At 41.6% G+C, this 26,603-nt stretch overlaps 1 protein-coding gene and 1 long non-coding RNA gene across 6 annotated transcripts in view; one reads left to right on the top strand and one right to left on the bottom strand.

Moving 5' to 3' along the window:
- The first annotated feature begins 9,993 nt into the window (after positions 1-9,993).
- Positions 9,994-26,247, top strand: LOC121682148. The gene is made up of 3 exons (XR_006022445.1): positions 9,994-10,313; positions 12,514-12,521; positions 26,235-26,247. It is a non-coding gene; the product is annotated as an uncharacterized LOC121682148 (long non-coding RNA).
- LOC121682146 (serine/threonine-protein kinase BRSK2-like) overlaps positions 13,358-26,603 on the bottom strand; it is an 82,136-nt gene continuing 68,890 nt past the window's right edge. The window contains exons 14-20 of one of the 5 annotated variants that reach the window (XM_042062179.1): positions 23,509-24,190; positions 22,907-22,955; positions 21,037-21,160; positions 20,531-20,711; positions 20,211-20,300; positions 18,045-18,092; positions 13,358-15,767 (exon numbers count right to left, since the gene is read on the bottom strand). In XM_042062179.1, the coding sequence (XP_041918113.1) occupies positions 15,535-15,767; positions 18,045-18,092; positions 20,211-20,300; positions 20,531-20,711; positions 21,037-21,160; positions 22,907-22,955; positions 23,509-24,190 (1,407 nt within the window). In that variant the 3' untranslated portion in view covers positions 13,358-15,534. The remainder of the gene's footprint in view (positions 15,768-18,044; positions 18,093-20,210; positions 20,301-20,530; positions 20,712-21,036; positions 21,161-22,906; positions 22,956-23,508; positions 24,191-26,603) is intronic. The other 4 variants (XM_042062182.1, XM_042062180.1, XM_042062181.1 and 1 more) reach the window with 4 other exon arrangements.

The raw sequence follows: 26,603 nt of genomic DNA, 5'->3' as shown, positions 1-26,603 counted from the left end.
TATTGGCCATAGTTCAGTTGTTGGCTTGCTAAGGGAAGCCAAGCTTTTGGGGAAGGGACACAGTCTCTATACTGACAGCTACTACACCTCACCCGCTCTTTTCCAAGAGCTCCACCGGCAAAACACAGGCGCGTTTGAAACTGTTCGCGTGAAAGGCATGCCCCCTCAACTCCATGGTCTGAAATCGCGGCCTTTAGATCCCCCGGTGTTATTTGAAAAACGTCCACTTTTAACTGCGTCTTTTCGTGATGCTGGTACAGTCACCGTCCTCTCCACAGTGCACGACAATCTCGTTATCACCAAACGAGTGCGTAGCAAAGGGCCTGATGGCTACAGAACTTTGCGCAAGCCAAAGAGCGTGGAGGACTACAACCGCTTTATGGGAGGGGTAGATCGCGGAGACCAGCTATGCTCCTATTACAGCTACCAACACCGAGAAATGAAGTGGTACCATCGGTTGTTCCATCATATCCGAGAGGTCGCACTTGTGAATGCCTACATCTTACACAAGGAAAGTGGCAATACAATGCAGTCTGCTCGATTCCGCGAGCTTGTGGTGAGAGGGCTACTGAGACGGATGCAAATTTAGCTCACTCCACCTCCCAGGCCAATCAGCATACCGTTACGGGTCCCACACACAGCTGCGTGCATCGCGTTGCTGGAGACGCATCGGACGCATCCCATTCACTTTAAGTGGGCTCACGTGATCCGTTGCCGAACTGAATTGTGGGTCCGTCGCGTCGCGTTTCTCCCGCTGCTCGCGTTGAGGAGTTCAGCTGTTGCTGCACCGACAGACGGCACCGCAAGCCAATCTACGGACGGCACCAACCAATCACATTACGATTTTACTTCAAGTCATTTGCATAGCTACCGTCGGGAACACCCACTGGAATGCGTTGACGGAACGCAGCTGTGTGTGGGAGCCGTTAGTGCCCGTGAGTCTCACTGGTCGATAGGGATGGGCAGAACCATAGACAGTAAAAGAAATGGACGAACAGACTCCGTCGTTTTCAATGGGAGGGCACTGAGTCAAATAGAACGATTTTTCAGTTGGTCCCCCCAGTACTGCGCAGACTCACACTTAACTTCGTGACGTTAGCCATCGAACTGAATATTGTAACTCATATGATAGATACACAGAAATTCTTCTCACACTTCCTTCGCCTTCAAAGTCATCAAAGTTAAACATTTATTTATGTATTATTATTAATATCATCCTCACCAAGTCGTGTTAATGTTGAAGCTACCATACATGATCATCTTCAAAAACAGTCATGCTAAAACAAAACAAAAAAGATATAGCCTTGAAGCTAATCTTCTTTCCACTTTCCCGACCTACGGTCAATCCATCGAAAACCTCTGAAATGATTAGTGCCGTTTTTAAAAAAAATAGGTTTACTTTTTTTTAATTATTATTAGGTTGCCTCTGTGTAATGCTTTACCTTAACATACGGTCGTGTATGCTAGGTTTTGCTTATGAGTTACCGTCATAGACCAGTAAGGTGGACTGAGCTTCTTATCCAAACAATACGGTTATCTCCCTACGGCGCGAAAGAGGGATTACGTCAGAGCTAGCTTCCCTCCAACCGAACAAGCTAACCATTCTTCTTACGGGTAACCAACGTTACGGACGAGGTAGTGGAGTCTGTTTTGCCTTTGTAGTGTTTATGTGGATTACACAGAAGCTACAATATCGACACAGGATATATGTTATATGAAGTTATGGTATTTCAAAAAAATCCTAGAATGAATGGCCTTCTATGGGAGTTAGCAGAGAGGTGGTCCCTCCAACTTACGTCGATTCTTCTACTTCCGGGAATTCGCCTGCCCCCTTGGGCAGAACGAGGCTTTGTGAAACAATGAAACGTTCGAAGCAATTGCGCCGGAATGTGTCGAGGTTTCGAAACAATCCGACACACGTAACTCCATGGTGACATCTAGTGGCCAGTTTTGCTAACATCACATTTTGACCGTGAAGCACAACTGCTTCAGACGAAGAATATAAATAGCCAACATGGAACGCAAGATTTTGTTCACAGCCTCGTGGTTCAGTGGTTAACACACTTGCATTCGGCCGTTCGACTCCCTGCTGGTGCTTAGAAATTTCAGACTAGTATATGCGTTCAGTAATTAGAACATTTTTATATCTGCCAGTTAGATGTTTTGTTATTTCAGTTTCATAGTACATTATCCTTTGGAATATGCTGGAGAGGAAAATGCTACAATGGTTTTAAAATGTAGGCTATGCTTATGGCCCAGGGTTTTTTTTGGGAACATGTAGGGAAATAAAGGATACATGTGAAGCAGGTTAGACTAATCAGGTACAACATGGGAAAAATAAACAACACATTTTTTGTATGTCAACATACATTTTTATTTAGGAATAACAGTTGTTCTGCCGTCTTGGCATTTAATCTGTTTCTTGTTTTTGAATAAACCTCCCCAGCCTTGGAAAAAAATCTTTCACAAGGCACACTTGTTGCTGGCATGCACAAATATTTTTTTGCCATCACAGTTAGGTTTGGATAAACCACTCTCCTCTCCTGCCAGTATTTCAAAGGGTCAGCTGTTCTTGAAATAAAGGCATCCGTCATATATTTTTTTTACTTCTGCTACTATCTAAATATTAACGTCACTAGACTATATCTATCTAAACTATCGCTTACTGTCTGTCTCTAGCCTGTCAATTAATCTATATCACTAACCTATCAATCACAAGAATGCACTATAAATCGCTATATCTCTATATGTCTCTATGTCGCTATATCTCTTAAAATCTCTCTCCTCACAAAAAAACCACAAAGATAGGATGTGTTTGAATGACTTTTAAGCATTCTGGGACTTTGTAATTTAGATCAAACAGGTGTTTACTCGGGTAATTGGCTCGCGCAGCAAGTGTGCCACCTGTCCAAACCAAATTGAAACACCACGAAGCCTCACTAAGCCATGGTCACGTGACATGGGCGTTTTGAACCACACTTCGAAACACTGTTCGAAACACTTGCGTTTCGGAAGCTCGACACTGTTTCGAAACGTCAGCTTCGAGCGTCACATCCCTACTGGTCGACACTTTCTCGGACAACACGAGAAATCGCGTCCGGACTGCAAAGTCTGTTCCACGCGGAAGCGCAGTCCAGATGACGCACGAAGAGGGAGGAAACAGACACCTTTCTTCTGCAAGACCTGTCCAGACCACCCTGCACTGTGCCCCACTGACTGCTTTGAGATGTACCATACAAAGCTTGTGTACAAACACTGGTGAGATGTTGTTTGCTTATTATAGTAGGCTATCTATTATGCGTATCTGCTAGTATCAAATTACATTAATTTTAATATGTTGATATGCATTTTCCTTGTTTCATACAACTAATAATTACTACTATTGATTATATAAAAGTTATTTATGCACGTTAAATTACACTGCTAATAACTATAAATGTAGACATTTGCCAAAATGTTCCATTTTGTTTGAATTTTCTTCTCTAAATATAGTTTTTTTTCTTTTACAGAATCTTCCATCTCAGGCATCCACCACTACCAGCCTAGGTCGTCTAGGAGCACTTTCAATCAGTTCAAATGATCAATTCTTTCAATCAGTTCAAATGATTAGTTCTTCCAATCAGTTACTGTTCATTTTTAGAAATCTATACAAAACTTGAACTGATATTTACCGTTTGTTTGTTCAAATCTCTACCAGTGTGGAGGTTTTACTGTTCATTTTTAGAAATCTATACAAAACTTGAACTGATATTTATTGTTAGTTTGTTCAAATCTCTACCAGTGTGGAGGTTTTACTGTTCATTTTTAGAAATCTATACAAAACTTGAACTGATATTTATTGTTTGTTTGTTCAAATCTCTACCAGTGTAGAGGTCTTGCTGTTCGTTTTTAGAAATCTATACAAAACTTGAACTGATATTGTTTATTTGTTCAAATCTCTACCAGTGTAGAGGTTTTACTGTTCATTTTTAGAAATTCATACAAAACTTGAGCTGATATTTATTGTTTGTTCAAATCTCTAGCAGTGTAGAGGTTTTACTGTTCATTTTTAGAAATCTATACAAAACTTGAACTGGCTATAGTAGCTGGCTAGTAGTACACTAGTTTCCAAAAGATGTTCAGAGTTCTTTTTTGTTCACTTCAACAGTTATTACATGTAGCTGTATACTCAAATGAAACATGGATCTAATCCAATGTGTTTTCAAAGGCAAAATAGGAAATGAATCACAGAGAACATGAGTATTGTGGCCACATATAGGTTGCTCCCCAGGCACAATACTGGTCTCTGCTGTTAGTGTGCTCACAAGAACTTAACCTGTGTCAGTCCTTTACTGTTTGCAGATGTTAAAAAAAACACCCCAGCAGGTGGACATTTTTTCTTTTATGATCTGCAAATTGTCATGTGCAAAGTATCTTGGTTTGTCACCAATAGTATATATACTCTTTTGATCCCGTGAGGGAAATTTGGTCTCTGCATTTATCCCAATCCGTGAATTAGTGAAACACACTCAGCACACAGTGAACATACAGTGAGGTGAAGCACACACCTTGCTCAAGGGCACTTCAGCCGTTCCTACTGGTCGGGATTCGAACCGGCAACCCTCCGGTTAGTTCGAAGCGCTAACCAGTAGGCCACGGCTGCCCCTCAATTAGCAAAAATAACTTATTATTCATATTTATTGTTCAGTTTTACTACAGGGGTGTTTATGTTTAGTCATTCTAAACCTTTCTGGACCTGAATTTAATTGCAAAGGAACAGCATAAATAATGACATGCATGGTACTACATGATTAACATGTCACTGTTTGTTAGACTACCTGATTTATCTGAATTGAAACCGCCTACCGTTTGTCACGTTGTATGTTATAAGTTTGCTACTCAATCATTTTGTAATGATGTAATGAGATGTGTGAATATTTAGAGTATGTAATAATATATTATTAATTGATTAAATGACATATCTTCCTATGAATATTATCTATTGTGTGTGTTTTTGAGGTGATAATTCATTAGTACATATTACAAATTGTATTGTGCAACTGCTGTTTGTAATAACCACAATGACATTCACAATGTTTTTTGGAGCCCTAAATAGAGGCAGTGGTGTAACATCCTTTGTTATTTGACTGTAGCTATCAAAAAGTAGTGTAAAACCAGAAAACAGGTACTTTATACAGTTTGACAATATCCAGCAGATTTTTGGGGGATTTAGAATGTTGTTCTGGCAGTGAGGGGGTACAGTGTTCTAGAATTCCGTGGCAGTTAAAGAGGTTGTAATCAAAATGGTTCAACACTATAGCCTAGAACCTATCCTTATGTCTGAGTTGGAGCTTACAGTAATTATTTGGTGGTGAGTGGGGTTTATAAGAAGCTTTCATCCAATGCAACAGTGACTCTCAATGGTGGGTTAAGGAACTGTAACCGGGCCTGCTGTTTCTCAGGTGGCAATGCTACCACTGCTCCACCCTCTGTTTAATCAGGTCTTTCCACCACATACAATGAACTTTACCTCAGGCAACATTTATGATAGTCACAGTCCTACTGTCAAAGAAGCAAACTTTGATTAGGGCATGACCTTCAGGATATCTAAACAGCTTAACAACTTGCTACTGAGTATATTATCCCTGATTACTGTAACTTTAAATATTTCATGTCTGTATTTTTCTGTAAATACATATCTGTACAGCATTAGCTGCAATTTGTAAAATGTATATAAACTGAAATCTAATCAAAACTTGCAGGTGCAGGTCATATTTCACAAAAGTGTGCGCAGTGTCATAGTGCACGAAAACATTGAAATTTATTCATTAAGCAAACAACAGCTCTTCATACTAATCTGCATTACCTAACATGGCATCCATTTGTTGGAAAACCATATTGATTTATTTGTCAACATTTTCACAGATTTATAAACAACACTGTGTGTGTGTGTGTGTGTGTGTGTGTGTGTGTGTGTGTGTGTGTGTTTGTGTGTGTGTGTATGTGTGTGTATGTGTGTGTGTGGCCTGGTTGTTCTTGTACTCAAACACACCTTCATGCATAATGTTTGCCTTCTGCACTGTAAGCACCTTAGTGTGGCCACGAAAGCACTGGACAGACGCCTGTACAATCTGTATTGCTTTATTTATTCATGGATCCACCTCCATGCTGTGCCAGCCACCAGGGCTAGGGAGAGTGCTGAGATCTCACCGGGAGCACACAGAGGAGGTGGACGAGGACGAGGGGGGGCCCAGGGAGGAACACAAAGACAAAAACATGAGAAGAGAGGAAGAGAGGGAGAGAGAGAGAGAGAATACAGAAATATAGATACAGGAGAAATGAGGGCAAAATGAAACCAAACGAACAAACTGAAAAAAATAAAAGAATAAAAGACACTTTTTTCCCCTTCAAAAAACAAGACAAAACAAAACAGGAGAGCTTTGGGATTACAAGGTCTGTGGAAATCTAACGGTTACAACATCATGCAAAGAAAATTCGGCCGCCAGACATGCAAACAGCATTACAAGATCAAACCCAGGAGCAGGTCTCCTGCAACCAAGTGCCATGTGGAACCCCATCCCCCTAATTCCCCAAGAAAGAAATCTATTTACAGCCAGTCTCCTTGAGAGTCACTCCCACACCCTCAGCCCCCAGTTGCACACCAACAAGAAGAGACATCAGAGACAGACATCAGTGGGTCACCCCTCTCCCCAAAATGCTAGTCTACATTCTTAAATTACTCATAAATAATTGAACATACAATACAAGCTTTTTCCAAATTGGACAAAGGAAAAAAAAAAACAGGTGTCTTTGATCACATACTGTTAGCCAGTTCAACCATAAGTATAGGAGAAAATATTTGCCAAAAACTTCTGGTCAATGATGCCCTGATATCACGACAAATTGTCAACTATCTACCCCGTTTTGTTCCTATAAATACCTAAGAGTAGAATAAATTAAGGTGTGTGTATTTGTATATATATTAACAGAAAGACAAGACATTCACCATTAAAACCAAATAAATAAATTACAAAAATATTCACAATTATGATTCTCTGAATCCTGCAGATGCTTCCTTCAAAAATATTAAAAACATTAAATACAGAATAAGAAAAAATAAACAAACAGAATCAAACATCAATAATGCATAACACCAATCAAAGGTGACATATAAGTGACTTTGACCACAAATGACCAAAAAAAATAAATAGATACACAGCCTGATCGATGTCACAGCTAGACATTTGTAATACAATAAAAACATATCTAGTCTGTACAACATAATATTTCCTTTGTGTCTTACTTTGCCTACCCCATTGCAGTGGCATGTACCCAATATTTCGTTTTTGCCACTAGGATCTCATTTCATTTACAGCAAGTCCATTAGAGAGCAGTGATGGTTCATTCAGAAAGTAATTCTACAGAAGGAGTACAATCCAGTGCCACTGTGGCTGTCTCCACCACACTCCCCATTTGATCCTATGTCTGTGCTAACATTCTCTCTCTTCTTGTAGCTTTATACATCCAAGTGTGTGTGTGTGTGTGTGTGTGTGTGTGTGTGTGTGTGTATGCCTACATGTGTTGGGTAGAGAAGAAACAGAGAGAGAGAGAGAGACTATGTGCTTGAAGAACATATTTGTCTTAAGGCTTTTCTCCCAGTCTTCTGTCGTCCACAATCCAGCAGGTGAGGAGAGGGAGAGGGTGGAGGTTGTTGGGGAGAGCAGTGCAGACCATCTGCTACGGCCAATGGGACGCACAGCAGAGTGTATTTGATGATGCATAATGAGGACAAAGGAGAGGTATGTACATTGGTACTGTTCATTATGGGGACATTTTGGTGGGGACATTTTGTTTCACATAATGGCTATTCTCTCTGAGTCACGATGGGGACATGTAAAAACATTGTGATGGGTGTTTGTCCTTAGGAACCTCCTGCCTTAAAAGTCAAAGTGTCCTCTTGAGATGGCAGGGGGGGAACTTTAATACGTTTTCTGGATAATTCCTGGTAGTGAAAACAAGCCAAGCGATCACCAAACTGTGTACAGGAGACAAATAGAAAACAATGATCAAATAAAAACAAATGAAAAACAAATGAGGGGAAGGTTAGAATGCACCTGTGCCTTTAAAACAGAAATTTGCTTACAGTTCCAGTTCATTCCAATCATTGTACAAAAAAAAATTGTTGGTAGCTCAAACCAACCAGTTATTTCCTAGATTTAACTTTTATGATCTTTATTCTCTTTTTTACTTTATATTTCTCTTTTCTTTTTGGAAATCTAGTCCTCTACTATGGGCACTGAGTCAAATAGAACGATTTTTCAGTTGGTCCCCCCAGTACTGCGCAGACTCACACTTAACTTCGTGACGTTAGCCATCGAACTGAATATTGTAACTCATATGATAGATACACAGAAATTCTTCTCACACTTCCTTCGCCTTCAAAGTCATCAAAGTTAAACATTTATTTATGTATTATTATTAATATCATCCTCACCAAGTCGTGTTAATGTTGAAGCTACCATACATGATCATCTTCAAAAACAGTCATGCTAAAACAAAACAAAAAAGATATAGCCTTGAAGCTAATCTTCTTTCCACTTTCCCGACCTACGGTCAATCCATCGAAAACCTCTGAAATGATTAGTGCCGTTTTTAAAAAAAATAGGTTTACTTTTTTTTAATTATTATTAGGTTGCCTCTGTGTAATGCTTTACCTTAACATACGGTCGTGTATGCTAGGTTTTGCTTATGAGTTACCGTCATAGACCAGTAAGGTGGACTGAGCTTCTTATCCAAACAATACGGTTATCTCCCTACGGCGCGAAAGAGGGATTACGTCAGAGCTAGCTTCCCTCCAACCGAACAAGCTAACCATTCTTCTTACGGGTAACCAACGTTACGGACGAGGTAGTGGAGTCTGTTTTGCCTTTGTAGTGTTTATGTGGATTACACAGAAGCTACAATATCGACACAGGATATATGTTATATGAAGTTATGGTATTTCAAAAAAATCCTAGAATGAATGGCCTTCTATGGGAGTTAGCAGAGAGGTGGTCCCTCCAACTTACGTCGATTCTTCTACTTCCGGGAATTCGCCTGCCCCCTTGGGCAGAACGAGGCTTTGTGAAACAATGAAACGTTCGAAGCAATTGCGCCGGAATGTGTCGAGGTTTCGAAACAATCCGACACACGTAACTCCATGGTGACATCTAGTGGCCAGTTTTGCTAACATCACATTTTGACCGTGAAGCACAACTGCTTCAGACGAAGAATATAAATAGCCAACATGGAACGCAAGATTTTGTTCACAGCCTCGTGGTTCAGTGGTTAACACACTTGCATTCGGCCGTTCGACTCCCTGCTGGTGCTTAGAAATTTCAGACTAGTATATGCGTTCAGTAATTAGAACATTTTTATATCTGCCAGTTAGATGTTTTGTTATTTCAGTTTCATAGTACATTATCCTTTGGAATATGCTGGAGAGGAAAATGCTACAATGGTTTTAAAATGTAGGCTATGCTTATGGCCCAGGGTTTTTTTTGGGAACATGTAGGGAAATAAAGGATACATGTGAAGCAGGTTAGACTAATCAGGTACAACATGGGAAAAATAAACAACACATTTTTTGTATGTCAACATACATTTTTATTTAGGAATAACAGTTGTTCTGCCGTCTTGGCATTTAATCTGTTTCTTGTTTTTGAATAAACCTCCCCAGCCTTGGAAAAAAATCTTTCACAAGGCACACTTGTTGCTGGCATGCACAAATATTTTTTTGCCATCACAGTTAGGTTTGGATAAACCACTCTCCTCTCCTGCCAGTATTTCAAAGGGTCAGCTGTTCTTGAAATAAAGGCATCCGTCATATATTTTTTTTACTTCTGCTACTATCTAAATATTAACGTCACTAGACTATATCTATCTAAACTATCGCTTACTGTCTGTCTCTAGCCTGTCAATTAATCTATATCACTAACCTATCAATCACAAGAATGCACTATAAATCGCTATATCTCTATATGTCTCTATGTCGCTATATCTCTTAAAATCTCTCTCCTCACAAAAAAACCACAAAGATAGGATGTGTTTGAATGACTTTTAAGCATTCTGGGACTTTGTAATTTAGATCAAACAGGTGTTTACTCGGGTAATTGGCTCGCGCAGCAAGTGTGCCACCTGTCCAAACCAAATTGAAACACCACGAAGCCTCACTAAGCCATGGTCACGTGACATGGGCGTTTTGAACCACACTTCGAAACACTGTTCGAAACACTTGCGTTTCGGAAGCTCGACACTGTTTCGAAACGTCAGCTTCGAGCGTCACATCCCTACTGGTCGACACTTTCTCGGACAACACGAGAAATCGCGTCCGGACTGCAAAGTCTGTTCCACGCGGAAGCGCAGTCCAGATGACGCACGAAGAGGGAGGAAACAGACACCTTTCTTCTGCAAGACCTGTCCAGACCACCCTGCACTGTGCCCCACTGACTGCTTTGAGATGTACCATACAAAGCTTGTGTACAAACACTGGTGAGATGTTGTTTGCTTATTATAGTAGGCTATCTATTATGCGTATCTGCTAGTATCAAATTACATTAATTTTAATATGTTGATATGCATTTTCCTTGTTTCATACAACTAATAATTACTACTATTGATTATATAAAAGTTATTTATGCACGTTAAATTACACTGCTAATAACTATAAATGTAGACATTTGCCAAAATGTTCCATTTTGTTTGAATTTTCTTCTCTAAATATAGTTTTTTTTCTTTTACAGAATCTTCCATCTCAGGCATCCACCACTACCAGCCTAGGTCGTCTAGGAGCACTTTCAATCAGTTCAAATGATCAATTCTTTCAATCAGTTCAAATGATTAGTTCTTCCAATCAGTTACTGTTCATTTTTAGAAATCTATACAAAACTTGAACTGATATTTACCGTTTGTTTGTTCAAATCTCTACCAGTGTGGAGGTTTTACTGTTCATTTTTAGAAATCTATACAAAACTTGAACTGATATTTATTGTTAGTTTGTTCAAATCTCTACCAGTGTGGAGGTTTTACTGTTCATTTTTAGAAATCTATACAAAACTTGAACTGATATTTATTGTTTGTTTGTTCAAATCTCTACCAGTGTAGAGGTCTTGCTGTTCGTTTTTAGAAATCTATACAAAACTTGAACTGATATTGTTTATTTGTTCAAATCTCTACCAGTGTAGAGGTTTTACTGTTCATTTTTAGAAATTCATACAAAACTTGAGCTGATATTTATTGTTTGTTCAAATCTCTAGCAGTGTAGAGGTTTTACTGTTCATTTTTAGAAATCTATACAAAACTTGAACTGGCTATAGTAGCTGGCTAGTAGTACACTAGTTTCCAAAAGATGTTCAGAGTTCTTTTTTGTTCACTTCAACAGTTATTACATGTAGCTGTATACTCAAATGAAACATGGATCTAATCCAATGTGTTTTCAAAGGCAAAATAGGAAATGAATCACAGAGAACATGAGTATTGTGGCCACATATAGGTTGCTCCCCAGGCACAATACTGGTCTCTGCTGTTAGTGTGCTCACAAGAACTTAACCTGTGTCAGTCCTTTACTGTTTGCAGATGTTAAAAAAAACACCCCAGCAGGTGGACATTTTTTCTTTTATGATCTGCAAATTGTCATGTGCAAAGTATCTTGGTTTGTCACCAATAGTATATATACTCTTTTGATCCCGTGAGGGAAATTTGGTCTCTGCATTTATCCCAATCCGTGAATTAGTGAAACACACTCAGCACACAGTGAACATACAGTGAGGTGAAGCACACACCTTGCTCAAGGGCACTTCAGCCGTTCCTACTGGTCGGGATTCGAACCGGCAACCCTCCGGTTAGTTCGAAGCGCTAACCAGTAGGCCACGGCTGCCCCTCAATTAGCAAAAATAACTTATTATTCATATTTATTGTTCAGTTTTACTACAGGGGTGTTTATGTTTAGTCATTCTAAACCTTTCTGGACCTGAATTTAATTGCAAAGGAACAGCATAAATAATGACATGCATGGTACTACATGATTAACATGTCACTGTTTGTTAGACTACCTGATTTATCTGAATTGAAACCGCCTACCGTTTGTCACGTTGTATGTTATAAGTTTGCTACTCAATCATTTTGTAATGATGTAATGAGATGTGTGAATATTTAGAGTATGTAATAATATATTATTAATTGATTAAATGACATATCTTCCTATGAATATTATCTATTGTGTGTGTTTTTGAGGTGATAATTCATTAGTACATATTACAAATTGTATTGTGCAACTGCTGTTTGTAATAACCACAATGACATTCACAATGTTTTTTGGAGCCCTAAATAGAGGCAGTGGTGTAACATCCTTTGTTATTTGACTGTAGCTATCAAAAAGTAGTGTAAAACCAGAAAACAGGTACTTTATACAGTTTGACAATATCCAGCAGATTTTTGGGGGATTTAGAATGTTGTTCTGGCAGTGAGGGGGTACAGTGTTCTAGAATTCCGTGGCAGTTAAAGAGGTTGTAATCAAAATGGTTCAACACTATAGCCTAGAACCTATCCTTATGTCTGAGTTGGAGCTTACAGTAATTATTTGGTGGTGAGTGGGGTTTATAAGAAGCTTTCATCCAATGCAACAGTGACTCTCAATGGTGGGTTAAGGAACTGTAACCGGGCCTGCTGTTTCTCAGGTGGCAATGCTACCACTGCTCCACCCTCTGTTTAATCAGGTCTTTCCACCACATACAATGAACTTTACCTCAGGCAACATTTATGATAGTCACAGTCCTACTGTCAAAGAAGCAAACTTTGATTAGGGCATGACCTTCAGGATATCTAAACAGCTTAACAACTTGCTACTGAGTATATTATCCCTGATTACTGTAACTTTAAATATTTCATGTCTGTATTTTTCTGTAAATACATATCTGTACAGCATTAGCTGCAATTTGTAAAATGTATATAAACTGAAATCTAATCAAAACTTGCAGGTGCAGGTCATATTTCACAAAAGTGTGCGCAGTGTCATAGTGCACGAAAACATTGAAATTTATTCATTAAGCAAACAACAGCTCTTCATACTAATCTGCATTACCTAACATGGCATCCATTTGTTGGAAAACCATATTGATTTATTTGTCAACATTTTCACAGATTTATAAACAACACTGTGTGTGTGTGTGTGTGTGTGTGTGTGTGTGTGTGTGTGTGTGTGTTTGTGTGTGTGTGTATGTGTGTGTATGTGTGTGTGTGGCCTGGTTGTTCTTGTACTCAAACACACCTTCATGCATAATGTTTGCCTTCTGCACTGTAAGCACCTTAGTGTGGCCACGAAAGCACTGGACAGACGCCTGTACAATCTGTATTGCTTTATTTATTCATGGATCCACCTCCATGCTGTGCCAGCCACCAGGGCTAGGGAGAGTGCTGAGATCTCACCGGGAGCACACAGAGGAGGTGGACGAGGACGAGGGGGGGCCCAGGGAGGAACACAAAGACAAAAACATGAGAAGAGAGGAAGAGAGGGAGAGAGAGAGAGAGAATACAGAAATATAGATACAGGAGAAATGAGGGCAAAATGAAACCAAACGAACAAACTGAAAAAAATAAAAGAATAAAAGACACTTTTTTCCCCTTCAAAAAACAAGACAAAACAAAACAGGAGAGCTTTGGGATTACAAGGTCTGTGGAAATCTAACGGTTACAACATCATGCAAAGAAAATTCGGCCGCCAGACATGCAAACAGCATTACAAGATCAAACCCAGGAGCAGGTCTCCTGCAACCAAGTGCCATGTGGAACCCCATCCCCCTAATTCCCCAAGAAAGAAATCTATTTACAGCCAGTCTCCTTGAGAGTCACTCCCACACCCTCAGCCCCCAGTTGCACACCAACAAGAAGAGACATCAGAGACAGACATCAGTGGGTCACCCCTCTCCCCAAAATGCTAGTCTACATTCTTAAATTACTCATAAATAATTGAACATACAATACAAGCTTTTTCCAAATTGGACAAAGGAAAAAAAAAAACAGGTGTCTTTGATCACATACTGTTAGCCAGTTCAACCATAAGTATAGGAGAAAATATTTGCCAAAAACTTCTGGTCAATGATGCCCTGATATCACGACAAATTGTCAACTATCTACCCCGTTTTGTTCCTATAAATACCTAAGAGTAGAATAAATTAAGGTGTGTGTATTTGTATATATATTAACAGAAAGACAAGACATTCACCATTAAAACCAAATAAATAAATTACAAAAATATTCACAATTATGATTCTCTGAATCCTGCAGATGCTTCCTTCAAAAATATTAAAAACATTAAATACAGAATAAGAAAAAATAAACAAACAGAATCAAACATCAATAATGCATAACACCAATCAAAGGTGACATATAAGTGACTTTGACCACAAATGACCAAAAAAAATAAATAGATACACAGCCTGATCGATGTCACAGCTAGACATTTGTAATACAATAAAAACATATCTAGTCTGTACAACATAATATTTCCTTTGTGTCTTACTTTGCCTACCCCATTGCAGTGGCATGTACCCAATATTTCGTTTTTGCCACTAGGATCTCATTTCATTTACAGCAAGTCCATTAGAGAGCAGTGATGGTTCATTCAGAAAGTAATTCTACAGAAGGAGTACAATCCAGTGCCACTGTGGCTGTCTCCACCACACTCCCCATTTGATCCTATGTCTGTGCTAACATTCTCTCTCTTCTTGTAGCTTTATACATCCAAGTGTGTGTGTGTGTGTGTGTGTGTGTGTGTGTGTGTGTGTATGCCTACATGTGTTGGGTAGAGAAGAAACAGAGAGAGAGAGAGAGACTATGTGCTTGAAGAACATATTTGTCTTAAGGCTTTTCTCCCAGTCTTCTGTCGTCCACAATCCAGCAGGTGAGGAGAGGGAGAGGGTGGAGGTTGTTGGGGAGAGCAGTGCAGACCATCTGCTACGGCCAATGGGACGCACAGCAGAGTGTATTTGATGATGCATAATGAGGACAAAGGAGAGGTATGTACATTGGTACTGTTCATTATGGGGACATTTTGGTGGGGACATTTTGTTTCACATAATGGCTATTCTCTCTGAGTCACGATGGGGACATGTAAAAACATTGTGATGGGTGTTTGTCCTTAGGAACCTCCTGCCTTAAAAGTCAAAGTGTCCTCTTGAGATGGCAGGGGGGGAACTTTAATACGTTTTCTGGATAATTCCTGGTAGTGAAAACAAGCCAAGCGATCACCAAACTGTGTACAGGAGACAAATAGAAAACAATGATCAAATAAAAACAAATGAAAAACAAATGAGGGGAAGGTTAGAATGCACCTGTGCCTTTAAAACAGAAATTTGCTTACAGTTCCAGTTCATTCCAATCATTGTACAAAAAAAAATTGTTGGTAGCTCAAACCAACCAGTTATTTCCTAGATTTAACTTTTATGATCTTTATTCTCTTTTTTACTTTATATTTCTCTTTTCTTTTTGGAAATCTAGTCCTCTACTATAAAATCCCCTCTCTTAAGGTTGTTCCTGTGTCCCAGCGGGGGAGGGGGAGGGGGAGGGCGTGGGCGAGGGAGGCTGGGCCCTGTCTTTGCCCGCTTGGCTCTTAGAGTCAGAGGACTCGGGCTCTGGCTTCCTGCCGTTGGCAGCCCCGTGCTTGCTGGGCGTGCCGGGGGAGCGTGGCGCCTGACCGTGCTTCTCGTCTGAAAAAAGCTGCCTAATTACGTCAAAGAAGTTACTCAACGGACTACCTGGGGGCACAAATGAGAAGACAAGACAGAGAGAGAGAGAGAGAGAGAGAGAGAGAGAGAGAGAGAGAGAGAGAGAGAGAGAGAGCGGGAGAGAAAGACAGACAGAGAGAACAAACAAACAAACAAATGAACAATGAGATTCTCTGGGAAGAGAGGGTGTGACAAAGGATGAGCACAAGGCGGCAAGAGACTCCATGCCACTCCAAAATCACCACACATGCTACACTCAGCTACAGTCAACACAGCCAAATCACTCGGATTCGACTGAAACCATTTTAGGTAGTTTTGTTTTTACGTAAGATAGCTTTCAACATTCTTGCAGCGAACTACTTTACTTTCTGCCATACTTTTGAAACATCTGGAAAATCAGATTGTAAAATAACAAAGACCATAGGTATGGCAGCAAAACTGCATTATTGTGACATCTTTCCAATCTAGTTACTGAACTACAGCCAGGAGGCAGAATGGATGCCGTGGCTCGTGGAGTCTCCATATTGTCTTGCCTAAGTGGAATGGGCATAGTGCATGAGAGATTTGGAAAACCTTTTCAAAAAACAACTGTACAAGACAGAAGATAACACCCCATATCGTCCCTGTGGACACTGAGTTAACTGTAATGTATAAGTATAAGTATATATACTGTTTTGATCTTGTGAGGGAAATTTGGTCTCTGCATTTATCCCAATCCGTGAATTAGTGAAACACACTCAGCACACAGTGAGGTGAAGCACACACTAATCCCGGCGCAGTGAGCTGCCTGCAACAACAGCGGCGCTCGGGGAGCAGTGAGGGGTTAGGTGCCTTGCTCAAGGGTACTTCAGCCGTGCCTACTGGTTGGGGTTCGAACCGGCAACCCTCCGGTTACAAGTCCGGAACACTAACCAGTAGGCCACGGCTGCCCCTACATAATGTGTAATCTTCACAACATTACTCAGAGTTAGTAAGTACTGTAAGTCAGTGAAGATAATTTGACTTTTCAGTCATGACTTGCACAGTAGCCTGACACTCAGAAGCTACCATTGGCAGTCAAAGCATTTACACAGAGCTTTCTGTTTAGGCGTCAAAATGGAAGATCTGTGGGTGTTACCAGCAAAAATCTCTCATCACTTTCTGAAGGGTTTTTATTGCTGTTATAAAACAACTCTATAAGCATACCATTACTAGACCCACTGCATAGTCATTTCAATTTTATACTGTGAAATATGTCCTGCCATTTTCGGTGTATCTGATTGTCAGAAACCACAAAGGCATTTTCATGAAATACTGCAGTGGTTATTATTATCACAGCTGCATACGGTTTTAGCCACTAATTGAATGTAAGTGTTTTATAACAGCATTATACAGGGCTCACTGGCAGGTGTGTGTGTGTGTGTGTGTGTGTGTGTGTGTGTGTGTGTGTGTGTGTGTGTGTGTGTGTGTGTGTGTGTGTGCGAGTGTATATATGTGTGTGTGTGTGTGCGCGTGTGTGTGTGTGTATGTGTGTATGTGTGTATGTGTATGTGTGTGTACTAAGTGCAACCCTTCAGAGGCCCTGTTAGGCATTCTTACGTTGAATTCAACAGTGATCTGGTGGACACATAGGACCACACATGCTCGTACAGGCAATATCCCATGCACATATAGAACACCCGCACACGTATACACACTGTAGGAAGATATACTTAACACACACGCAACACCAACAACACATCTGTAGTCTTGATTACACATACAGGTTAGGTTATCAAAATGTGGACACAAAATCACATTCCCACAAACACAGAGTGCAGAGTTAGTGTGGCCTCATTAGTGTGAGGTGGGTCTCACTTTGACGTGCCCAGATGTGTTTAAATATGTGTGCTCCTGTCTAAGGGCTGAGTGAGTGGCAACCTGTCAGCAGGAAAAGATTGTGTCACTTGCATTAAAATGTGCTGAAGGGGTAGAGGATACCACCATGAATCCTACATGACAAAGTCATAAGTATGTCTGTAATCCCAAACCCCACCTCCACCCACACCCTCCCAGTCAACATCTGCCAATACTGGGTGCTACTCATGGGCTACTCACGGCTTGTGCGCTTGGGATTCGACTAATCATGCAGTGTACTCTGCTGCAGTTTAGGACCCGCGGCAAGAGCCTCACGTTTTTCTTTCCCCTGAGTTAACCCCATTCTGTCTGGCAGATGTTAACGGAGACGGCTGGAGACATGCTTATGACAGTTTGATGTCAGAGCTCATGATGCCCTAAAGTCTTTAGGGTGGGGTGGGTGGGGTACAGGGTGGGGGTTGGGGGTCTTACCACTCTTGGGATGTCTGCCTGTTTGCCCCTCAGCGCGACGACACGGGTCTGGGGCAACAGGAGGGGCATTGGGAGGGTTACCCTCAAAATTACAGACCCCATCAGATACTTCAGAGGGGCATTTATGTCCTGGTATGGCACTATTCACATTTACCCCAGGAAGTTTAAATTGGATTGTAAATGTGATCTTATAAGAGTGACAGGTAAAGAAATACTGTCACTTCAAACGCAGCACTTCTCTTTGTTTTCCTATATAAAGGAAAGCATTTGTTTACCTGTATAGGTCCTCTGGATAGAAACTGTGTGTGTGTGTGTGTGTGTGTGTGTGTGTGTGTGTGTGTGTGTGTGTGTGTGTGTGTGTGTGTGTATTGGATTATAATATACTTGGATATTGGGTACCATATCACAATAAGACACAATACACCTCTTCACAATTAAACCAATATTGCCATAAACTCTTGCATAAAATGATATTCACAAGAAAATACATTTCAAACGACTTGAAGCTTAGCATAATGTGTTGTAAGCGTGCACATAGCCCAAGCCATTCCATCCACTCACACAGGCACACACAGCATTCCGAACACACAGGGGAAAGCAGAGGGAGGGGGCAGCACAGAGGAAGAGGAAGAGGAAGTGATGAAGAGAGGATGAGAGCACCAGTGGGAGAAAGAAACTGAAAAAAGGTGAGGGAAAAGGAGTGGACTTAAACAGCAAAGAAGACACATGCCAGAGCTGGCAATGCATTTTTTGATAAGTGCTCCAACAATCCATTTGGGTGTCTTATCTAGCCTGGAATGCAACTGGCTGAATCTAAGATCAGAAAGTCATCTAAGTTATTCCTTTTAATCTCTGTATCATAGTAGTTAGACGCATGGACAGCGCATGCATTAGACCAAACATAGACCAGCGTTTGTCAGGCCAAGGACCCCTGGTGACTCCGTTGAGGGACGTCCTATTACATATCATAATCAAATTGCCTTGCTTATTAAACCAGGCCAAAAACAATGTGTAGGGCAAATGTAGAGTTAGAATGTATATGCATAGAACTACTTTGCAATAGTGTAAAACTGCAACACTTTAACACTGAAAAGAACAATTGTTGACAGATTCTGAACATATTTTGTAAATCTTTTTTTGGATGGAAGAAATTTGGGTTCAAACTACTGTATTTGACAGACCCCCTAGAGTAACTGTGAAGACCCCCTGAGTGTCACTGATCTACCTGTTAGAGATTTCTGCATCAGACCTGTAGGCTCCAGTCCCTCAAAGTTTTCTATTGCATTAATTGTTTCACTGTCCTCTGTGTTTTATGCCAGTAGCTATTATACCACTTTACATAAATGGATGTTCTTACTGGTCTTGCCAGAAGAGGGAGCTGTTATCAAATTGCATGCACAGTCAAAAGTCTGAACACTGAAACGTTTGTAGAAAGGGTGAAATCTCTCTTGTCTAGTCAGCTGCCCTGCTAGAAGTGACTTTCAAATGTCTGCTAGATGGGACACAGATTCACAAGAGGATTCAAACCAGTTAGAAGCTAAATACAGTTTAACATTATCAAATAATTTCCTGATTCGCTGGTTGGTTGAAATGTCATAGATCACTGGCCATGAGAGACAAACATATTCCTTAGTAAGACTAAATATCATAAACATAGTGAGAAAAAAGTAATACGTTTGCTACATAATAAGAAGCAAAATTGCAAAAAAAAAAGTATTTTAGCATTTGTCTGCTTAATATAAGAGCAACACACGTAAAACAAATCATTCTTCAGTTGTTTGAAGATGTACTCAAAACAAGCAGTGCATTGTGGCATGTTGTTGTGGTGAGATAGGGTGTATAGATAATCAGCTGTGATGCACACTTATAGGTCAAAGGTCAAATTGTGTAGGGTTTGGGGGTGGAGTGAGGTGTGGTGCTGTGTGCTAATGTGACTTGTGGGTCTTTGCGTGCTTTTTTTCTTGTGCTTTGTTGCAGGAGCAATGGGGCTGCCATGCAAGTGTTAGCAAGCCAGAAGAAGAAGGAGAAGAAGAAGAAGAAGAAGGAGAGAGAGACAGAGCAGATACAGAGAAAAAGAGATAGAAGGAGAGCAAAATAGAAAGAGACCTATAGAGAAGGGGGATAAAGGGAAAGATCAAGAGAGATATAGAGAGAGAGAAGTCTCACCAGATATTTGTTGGACTCCTGGTTGGTCATGAGTGGTTAGCAGCTGTGCTTGAATGGTCTCTACCACTCGCTTAAAACGCCGGCTCGGACCTGAACACACACAAACACACACACACACACACACACACACACACACACACACAGACAGACAGAGTCACACATACACACACACACACACACACAAAAAAAACATCAATGTTTTTCATGGAGCTTGCTGTTCCACTAGTGCTCACATAAAGCAAACCCAAAATAACAGTAATATAAGAAGGAAAACATCACCTATGATTCAAATACACACACACACACACACTCCTGTGTACCTGAGAGCAGGGTAAAGGTGACCGAGTAAATGCCATTCTCCTTCTGGGCGCAGCCACTCTCGGAGTAGGTGATGTCCACCTGGAACTTCACCGGCTTCTGGAACACGGCGGGCCCTGCGGACGACTTATACTCAGCCCGGAAACTAGTCTGAGAAATCACGCTGTGGCTAAGGCTGGGAATCTGAGAGAGAAAGACAGAGAGAGAGAGAGAGTGAGCGAGAGAGAGAGCAAAAGAGACAGAAAGTATTAATCTTCTGTTACAATATATTTACACTACTTTTTTACTGTATTGACATTGTTCACTCAAATAACACCATATACAGTACTGTTCATCATCTTATACAGCCAATAGCCTACGGGAATTGATGACAGTGTATTCAGACATTATGAAATTTTAAAAAACAGCTTACATCATCACTAAATACCAGTGTAGAAGCAAAGAGTTGGAAAAAAATAATACAAAGCAAGTGGCGAAAAATGAAATGAAAAACAAATGCATGTCTTACAGAGAGGAAGGCATGAACGATGTCTGCTTTGATGGAGCTCAAGGGCTTGTCCCTGATCACCACGAAGATCTGCTCCTCTTTCTCCAGACTGATGAAGTTGCCAAACCACGACTTCTTAGCCAGCCTGTCAAGATAGCCAGAAATACAATAGCCACAATTAGCACTTGGATATTCAGATAACAGAATATACTCTCATGGGCTACTATTAGACTAAGTGTGATTAATTAAGATGCTGTTTAAATCACTGATATGAGGATACTTATTTAACAGAAGTACTTCTCCAATTATTCATTAAAACCCTTTTATTGCAGATTAAAGGACTGCAATCTTATTTCAAGAGCAATATTTTCTGCATATTCCATCCAATAGGTAGGCAAAATAATGGTGCAATCATCTGCAACTGCCAACAGGGGGAGTATGTGAGCTGTGCACAGAGACTGCTGGGAGCACTTGGTGCTGCAGTAAACCCATCCCTGAGGCAGACTGATGGCTTTAGCTGCTGTCTGTGGCTTGTAGGCTTCCAGCAGCAGATTCAGCGCAAACCCAGAATGCTTTGCTAGCATTTACTCTCACACACAAACCACCAAGTACAGGGAAGCATTCACATACCGAGGTCCGTAGGTTAATGTTAGTGCTATGTTCTGGTTCCTTATGCTGACAGCAAATTCAGATACGGTGTGATTGTGTGATTGTGTGTTTGTGTGTGTGTGTGTGTGTGTGTGTGTGTGTGTGTGTGTGTGTGTGCCTGCGTGCTTGGTGTGTGTGTGTGGTGTGTGTGTGTGTTTGGTGTGCGTGCGTGTGTGTGTGTGTGTGTGTGTGTGTGCCTGCGTGCTTGGTGTGCGTGTGTGGTGTGTGTGTGTGTTTGGTGTGCGTGCGCGCGTGTGTGTGTGTGTGTGTGTGTGTGTGTGTGTGTGTGTGCATCTTAGATAAGCCTTCTTTACAAAATCCAAAATTCAACTCCCTGTGATGGTTACAAATCCACACACAGTAAACACACACAGACAGACACACAGACACACACACACACACACACACACACACACACACACCACATGTAAGGCTTTAAAAACAATGCCACGAGTAAAAGCACTAAGCTATATAAAACATTCATGAAGGACTTGAGAAGCATCAGACTGAGAGTCGCACTGCTGAGTCCCAGGAGCTGTGGGACCTGCTGGAGGGGCCTCCACACAAACCCAGAGGGACGAGGGTGGGCAACACAAGGCATGTACAGCACAACACATCCACTAGCTTGCTTTTACACCCATTTCAGCCATGTTACAAACATCTGCACAGTAGCTTTGGACAACAACACAACTGGTTTAAATAATGTGAAACATGGTCAGATATGTGTAAAGTAAAGTAAAGTTAAAGTAAATTGTGTCTGTTTGCTCTCACCCACATTAACATTTATCTTGAATCAGTTAACGAAGAACGATTCCTACTGCTGCTCAGATGGTTAATTTATTAAATGGTTTATTTGCCAACTAGCTAGCTGATGAACGTGGAGAAATGTTTGAGTCAGACCATCATCAAGTAATGCAAAATGTTGACAAAAGACAGATCAAGTTACACACTTGCCAGAAAACACATGATAGTGAACCTGGCCCAACTTCAGAGAATACAAATGACATGCTTAATTTGTACAATTTTGAAGGGTTCCACGGGATATTTTCTCCCCCACAGGGGGTCCTTGGCACCAAAAAAATTGAGAACCCCTGGTGTACAGTATGCCTAGAGAATGCATTAGACTGTTATTATGCTTTCAATACTGCATGAGTGCATGCGTGTGTGTGTGTGTGTGTGTGTGTGTGTGTGTGTGTGTGTGTGTGTGTGTGTGTGTGTGTGTGTGTGTGAAAGAGAGACTCACTCGGGTGATGAGTCTGGCGTTAGGCTGGACATGTCCTCCTGGGTGGGAACTGCAGAGCGAAGCACATGTGAGAAAGTGGGAGGTTATATAAGGGACACCATCTCACCAACGCAGATAAAACATTAACCTCAATCAATCACACTACGCTTTACATAGTGCAAATCTTATGTAATAAAGTACAACGGAATAGAATAGATTAAAATTGAATAGAAAATGCTTAGGGTATGCTTATTTCATGTTATAATGTATAATTGAATAATTCATTTCATTTGTAATTTATTATTGAAAAAATACTTTTGAGTTGATTTTACTATCTTTTGAAATGTTATAAATATTGATTGTGGTAACTCTGAAGCTTTATTTCTGTAGAAAAAACTTTCCATTTTCATTAGAATTTTCAAAAACATGTTATGGTCTATGACATTTGTAAAAGATAAACAACAAAGACCAAAAAAAAAAATCAATCAACCCCTACCCTCCACCCCTAAAAAGTAAGAAATCTAAAAAAGAACAGATGGACAAGACAATCCTGTATGTGCAGACAGTGTAGTACACCTCTCTCTAGCCCATCAGCCCCCGTGCTGTTCCCATGGCAGCGGTACCTTGCATTTTCCTGCGGTGGAAGCGCGGCGAGCCCAGGAAGCTGTTCTTGATGGAGTTGAGGCGCGTCCTCCAGGGCAGCCCCCCCAGCGAGGGACTGGGCGGCGGGGTGGGGCTGGGCGTGCCGGCGGGGCTCTCCTTGGGCGTGTGCACGGGCGTGCCCTTGGGCGTGGGCAGCGGGCTGGCACGCGGCGAGCCGTGCGGCGTCACCTGGGGCAGGAGGCAGGGGGGCACAGGTTTGGCCGTGAGCTCCGGGTGCAGCCGGTGGAGCCGCACCGGCGACAGGGGCGACAGGGACGAGACGGGCGACAGCGGCGACATGGCCAGCTTGGGGGGCACGGTGAGGGGCGAGCGGCGCGCCCGCGCCGGGCTGTGGAGGATGGGCGAAGGCAGGGGCTGGTACGGGGACGAGGGCGTGGAGGGCTCCGACTGAACGTGGGACGGGGGCGGGCCGGTGTGGGGCAGGGGGTTGGAGCGTGTGGTCTGCAGGGGCTTGTGGGGCGAGCGTGGCTTGGCCGGGAGCGTCTGGGTTTTGGGGTCAGCGTGGGACGGGATGCGCGTCCGAGGGGAAAGTGGGCCGTTGCCGTTAAGGCGGGGCCCGCCGCGTGGGGAGTGCGTGGGGCTGCAGTTGGGCGACTGGCAGAAGTCGGGAGACTGGGGCGGAACGAAAAAGCGGCGCACAGGCTACCAGGAGCGCATGCACCATCACACACACACACACACACACACACACACACACACACACACAATATGAGGAGTGAAATGTTCGGAAACGACAGACACAGGTGACACAGAAAGCAGCAGAAGGTGGGAGTGCAGAAAGGAAGACAAGAAACAAAAAAAGACATGCCATTAGCACAGCCTACAGCAGAGTCAGCCAATCAGAACAGACCTTTCAGCAAAGCCACCCAATCAGAGCAGGCTAACAGTGAATCCAGCCAATCTGGAAGCACGGAGGCTGTGAAGAAAGAACTAAAAGAGGTGTTTCAAATAACAAGCATTCCTACAAGCAAACCAAAGCAAGAAACATCCTTCCAAAAGAAGCATTTCATTGAAGCCTTATGATGCTACAAATGCCAGTGGCAGTTACAATACTGTGACAGTTAGTCACTGAAACCCTCAACTAGACAATCTGAATTCAACGTTTGTTTACACTTGGGATAGACAGGGAACCAAGGACATATCGTTCACATGTCTGAGCCGACAGTCTTGGTGGAATTAAAATCTACATCCAAAAATAAAACTGTGTGACCCACATCCCATGACTTATTCCCTGATATTTTGTTTCACTAGAACATTTCCATCAGCAGTGCTCAGTTACTTCAGCTGATTGTACTGAGATGTGATCACTTGGTTATGTTAACGGCTATTGGCTATACTGAGATGTGATCCCTTGGTTATGTTAACGGCTACTGGCTGTACTGAGATGTGATCACTTGGTTATGCTAACGGCTATTAGCTGTACAGCTTGACTGTGTCCCCTGTCCAACTGACCACAGTCCAGTGGGGTGGGACTGAGCACTAGGCAGCTTATAGTGAGATGCTGAGGCTCAAGATGGACTATCCATGTGACAGTTACCTCCTAACTGCCCAGATGTAAAAAAAAGCAGTCTAGTTTGAGAGAGTTTGAGAGAGTGTGTGTGTGTGTGTGTGTGTGTGTGCGTAATGTGTTGACAGAAGTATGGCTCTGAATCCCTGTATTAACTGGTCCTGCATGACAACACAGTAAGCTTCTTTTGAGATGTTTACATCAGACTCAAAATAAATTCTCATAACAAGCCCTTCCCAAATGCCTCAGTTGACCATGGAACCAACATATCGCACTTAAAGTGATCTTAAAGTGATCTTAAAGCATTTGTTTTCCTTATTCATCTTTCTCTGGGATGTGTAAGTCTGTATAAGTTAAGTGTGCATTGCTAAGTGTAATATACCTAATAAAATGTTACTGAGGGTGTTGACATTTAAAAAAAAAAAAATGCAAAATTGCATCTATAATCACTCACTGATTTGGCCTAAAAATACACATTTTTCTGTCCATGGAGAACTGTAGGCTTGAAGGGCAGCACACTCTTCAAGTAGAGATTCATTCTATAGTCCAGTGGAACTACCCCATTTTGGTTGTAATGTACTGTACACATTCCTCAGCTCTACCTAATGCCTCCACAAGATTCCATGCACTCTTCACGGCATTATATATTAACAGGTAGAACACCTGTTTTGCCAGGAATAAACCATAGTTCCAGATGCCTGGTCCAGCATACATTAAAGGAGAATTCCAGTGTGATATTGACCTAAAGTGTGTTGAAACATGATACCGAGTGTGAACGTATGTCTCATAGCACATCTTGGCTTGTCCCCTGCACTCAGAAATCTGGCGCTAGTTAGCCGTTGCTACCAACAGTTTTTCAATGGGGGTGCCTCGGGCATCGGCCTAGCCATGCAAATAAATCACTGTTTTACACCATTTACGAGGCTCAAAGTAGCTCCATACTTCATTGGTAGACTTCTGAGGGCCTTGACATTTAAAACGAGATATTGAGAACTTTAAAAAAGCACTGGTAGTTTATTTAAAAGACGATTTATACAGACAGTACCTTAAGGAAGTTTACCGTTCGCCGCCATCTTAAATTTAGTCACGATAAGTCGAGCGACGAGTACGAATGAACAGGTACTGTATGATAAGGGACCAGATTCCAAAAATAATTCAGTAGAAATGCATGGATTCCAGTTGCTGCTACTGGAAGCTGCTACTTTACACACTCGGTATCATGTTTCAACACACTTTAGGTCAATATCACACCGGAATTCTCATTTAAGGAACCGTACAGTTCCATGAAGAACTGTACAGTAGCTCCAACAGGAACCGTATGGAGTTTCACTCAAGGGACAAGAACCCAAAATCTTTCAAAGAGTGTGGCAAGGGAGAAACCTGTAGCCTGTAGCCTCTATCCTCTACAGCAGGCCGGGTCATGCACAGTGGAGGTGACAGCAGCACTGAAGCACTGAATGTGAATGAATGAGCACGCACCCCCCATCCACACTCCACTCCAGAAGTGTGCTTCAGAAGCGGTCAAGTGCACATGATGGGACGTAGTGT

The sequence above is a fragment of the Alosa sapidissima genome, chromosome 14 (genome assembly GCF_018492685.1).
Source record: "Alosa sapidissima isolate fAloSap1 chromosome 14, fAloSap1.pri, whole genome shotgun sequence".
NCBI classification, from domain to species: Eukaryota; Metazoa; Chordata; class Actinopteri; order Clupeiformes; family Clupeidae; genus Alosa; species Alosa sapidissima.
Note: the sequence above shows the minus strand (reverse complement) of the source record. Positions and strands in the feature narration are given on the sequence as shown.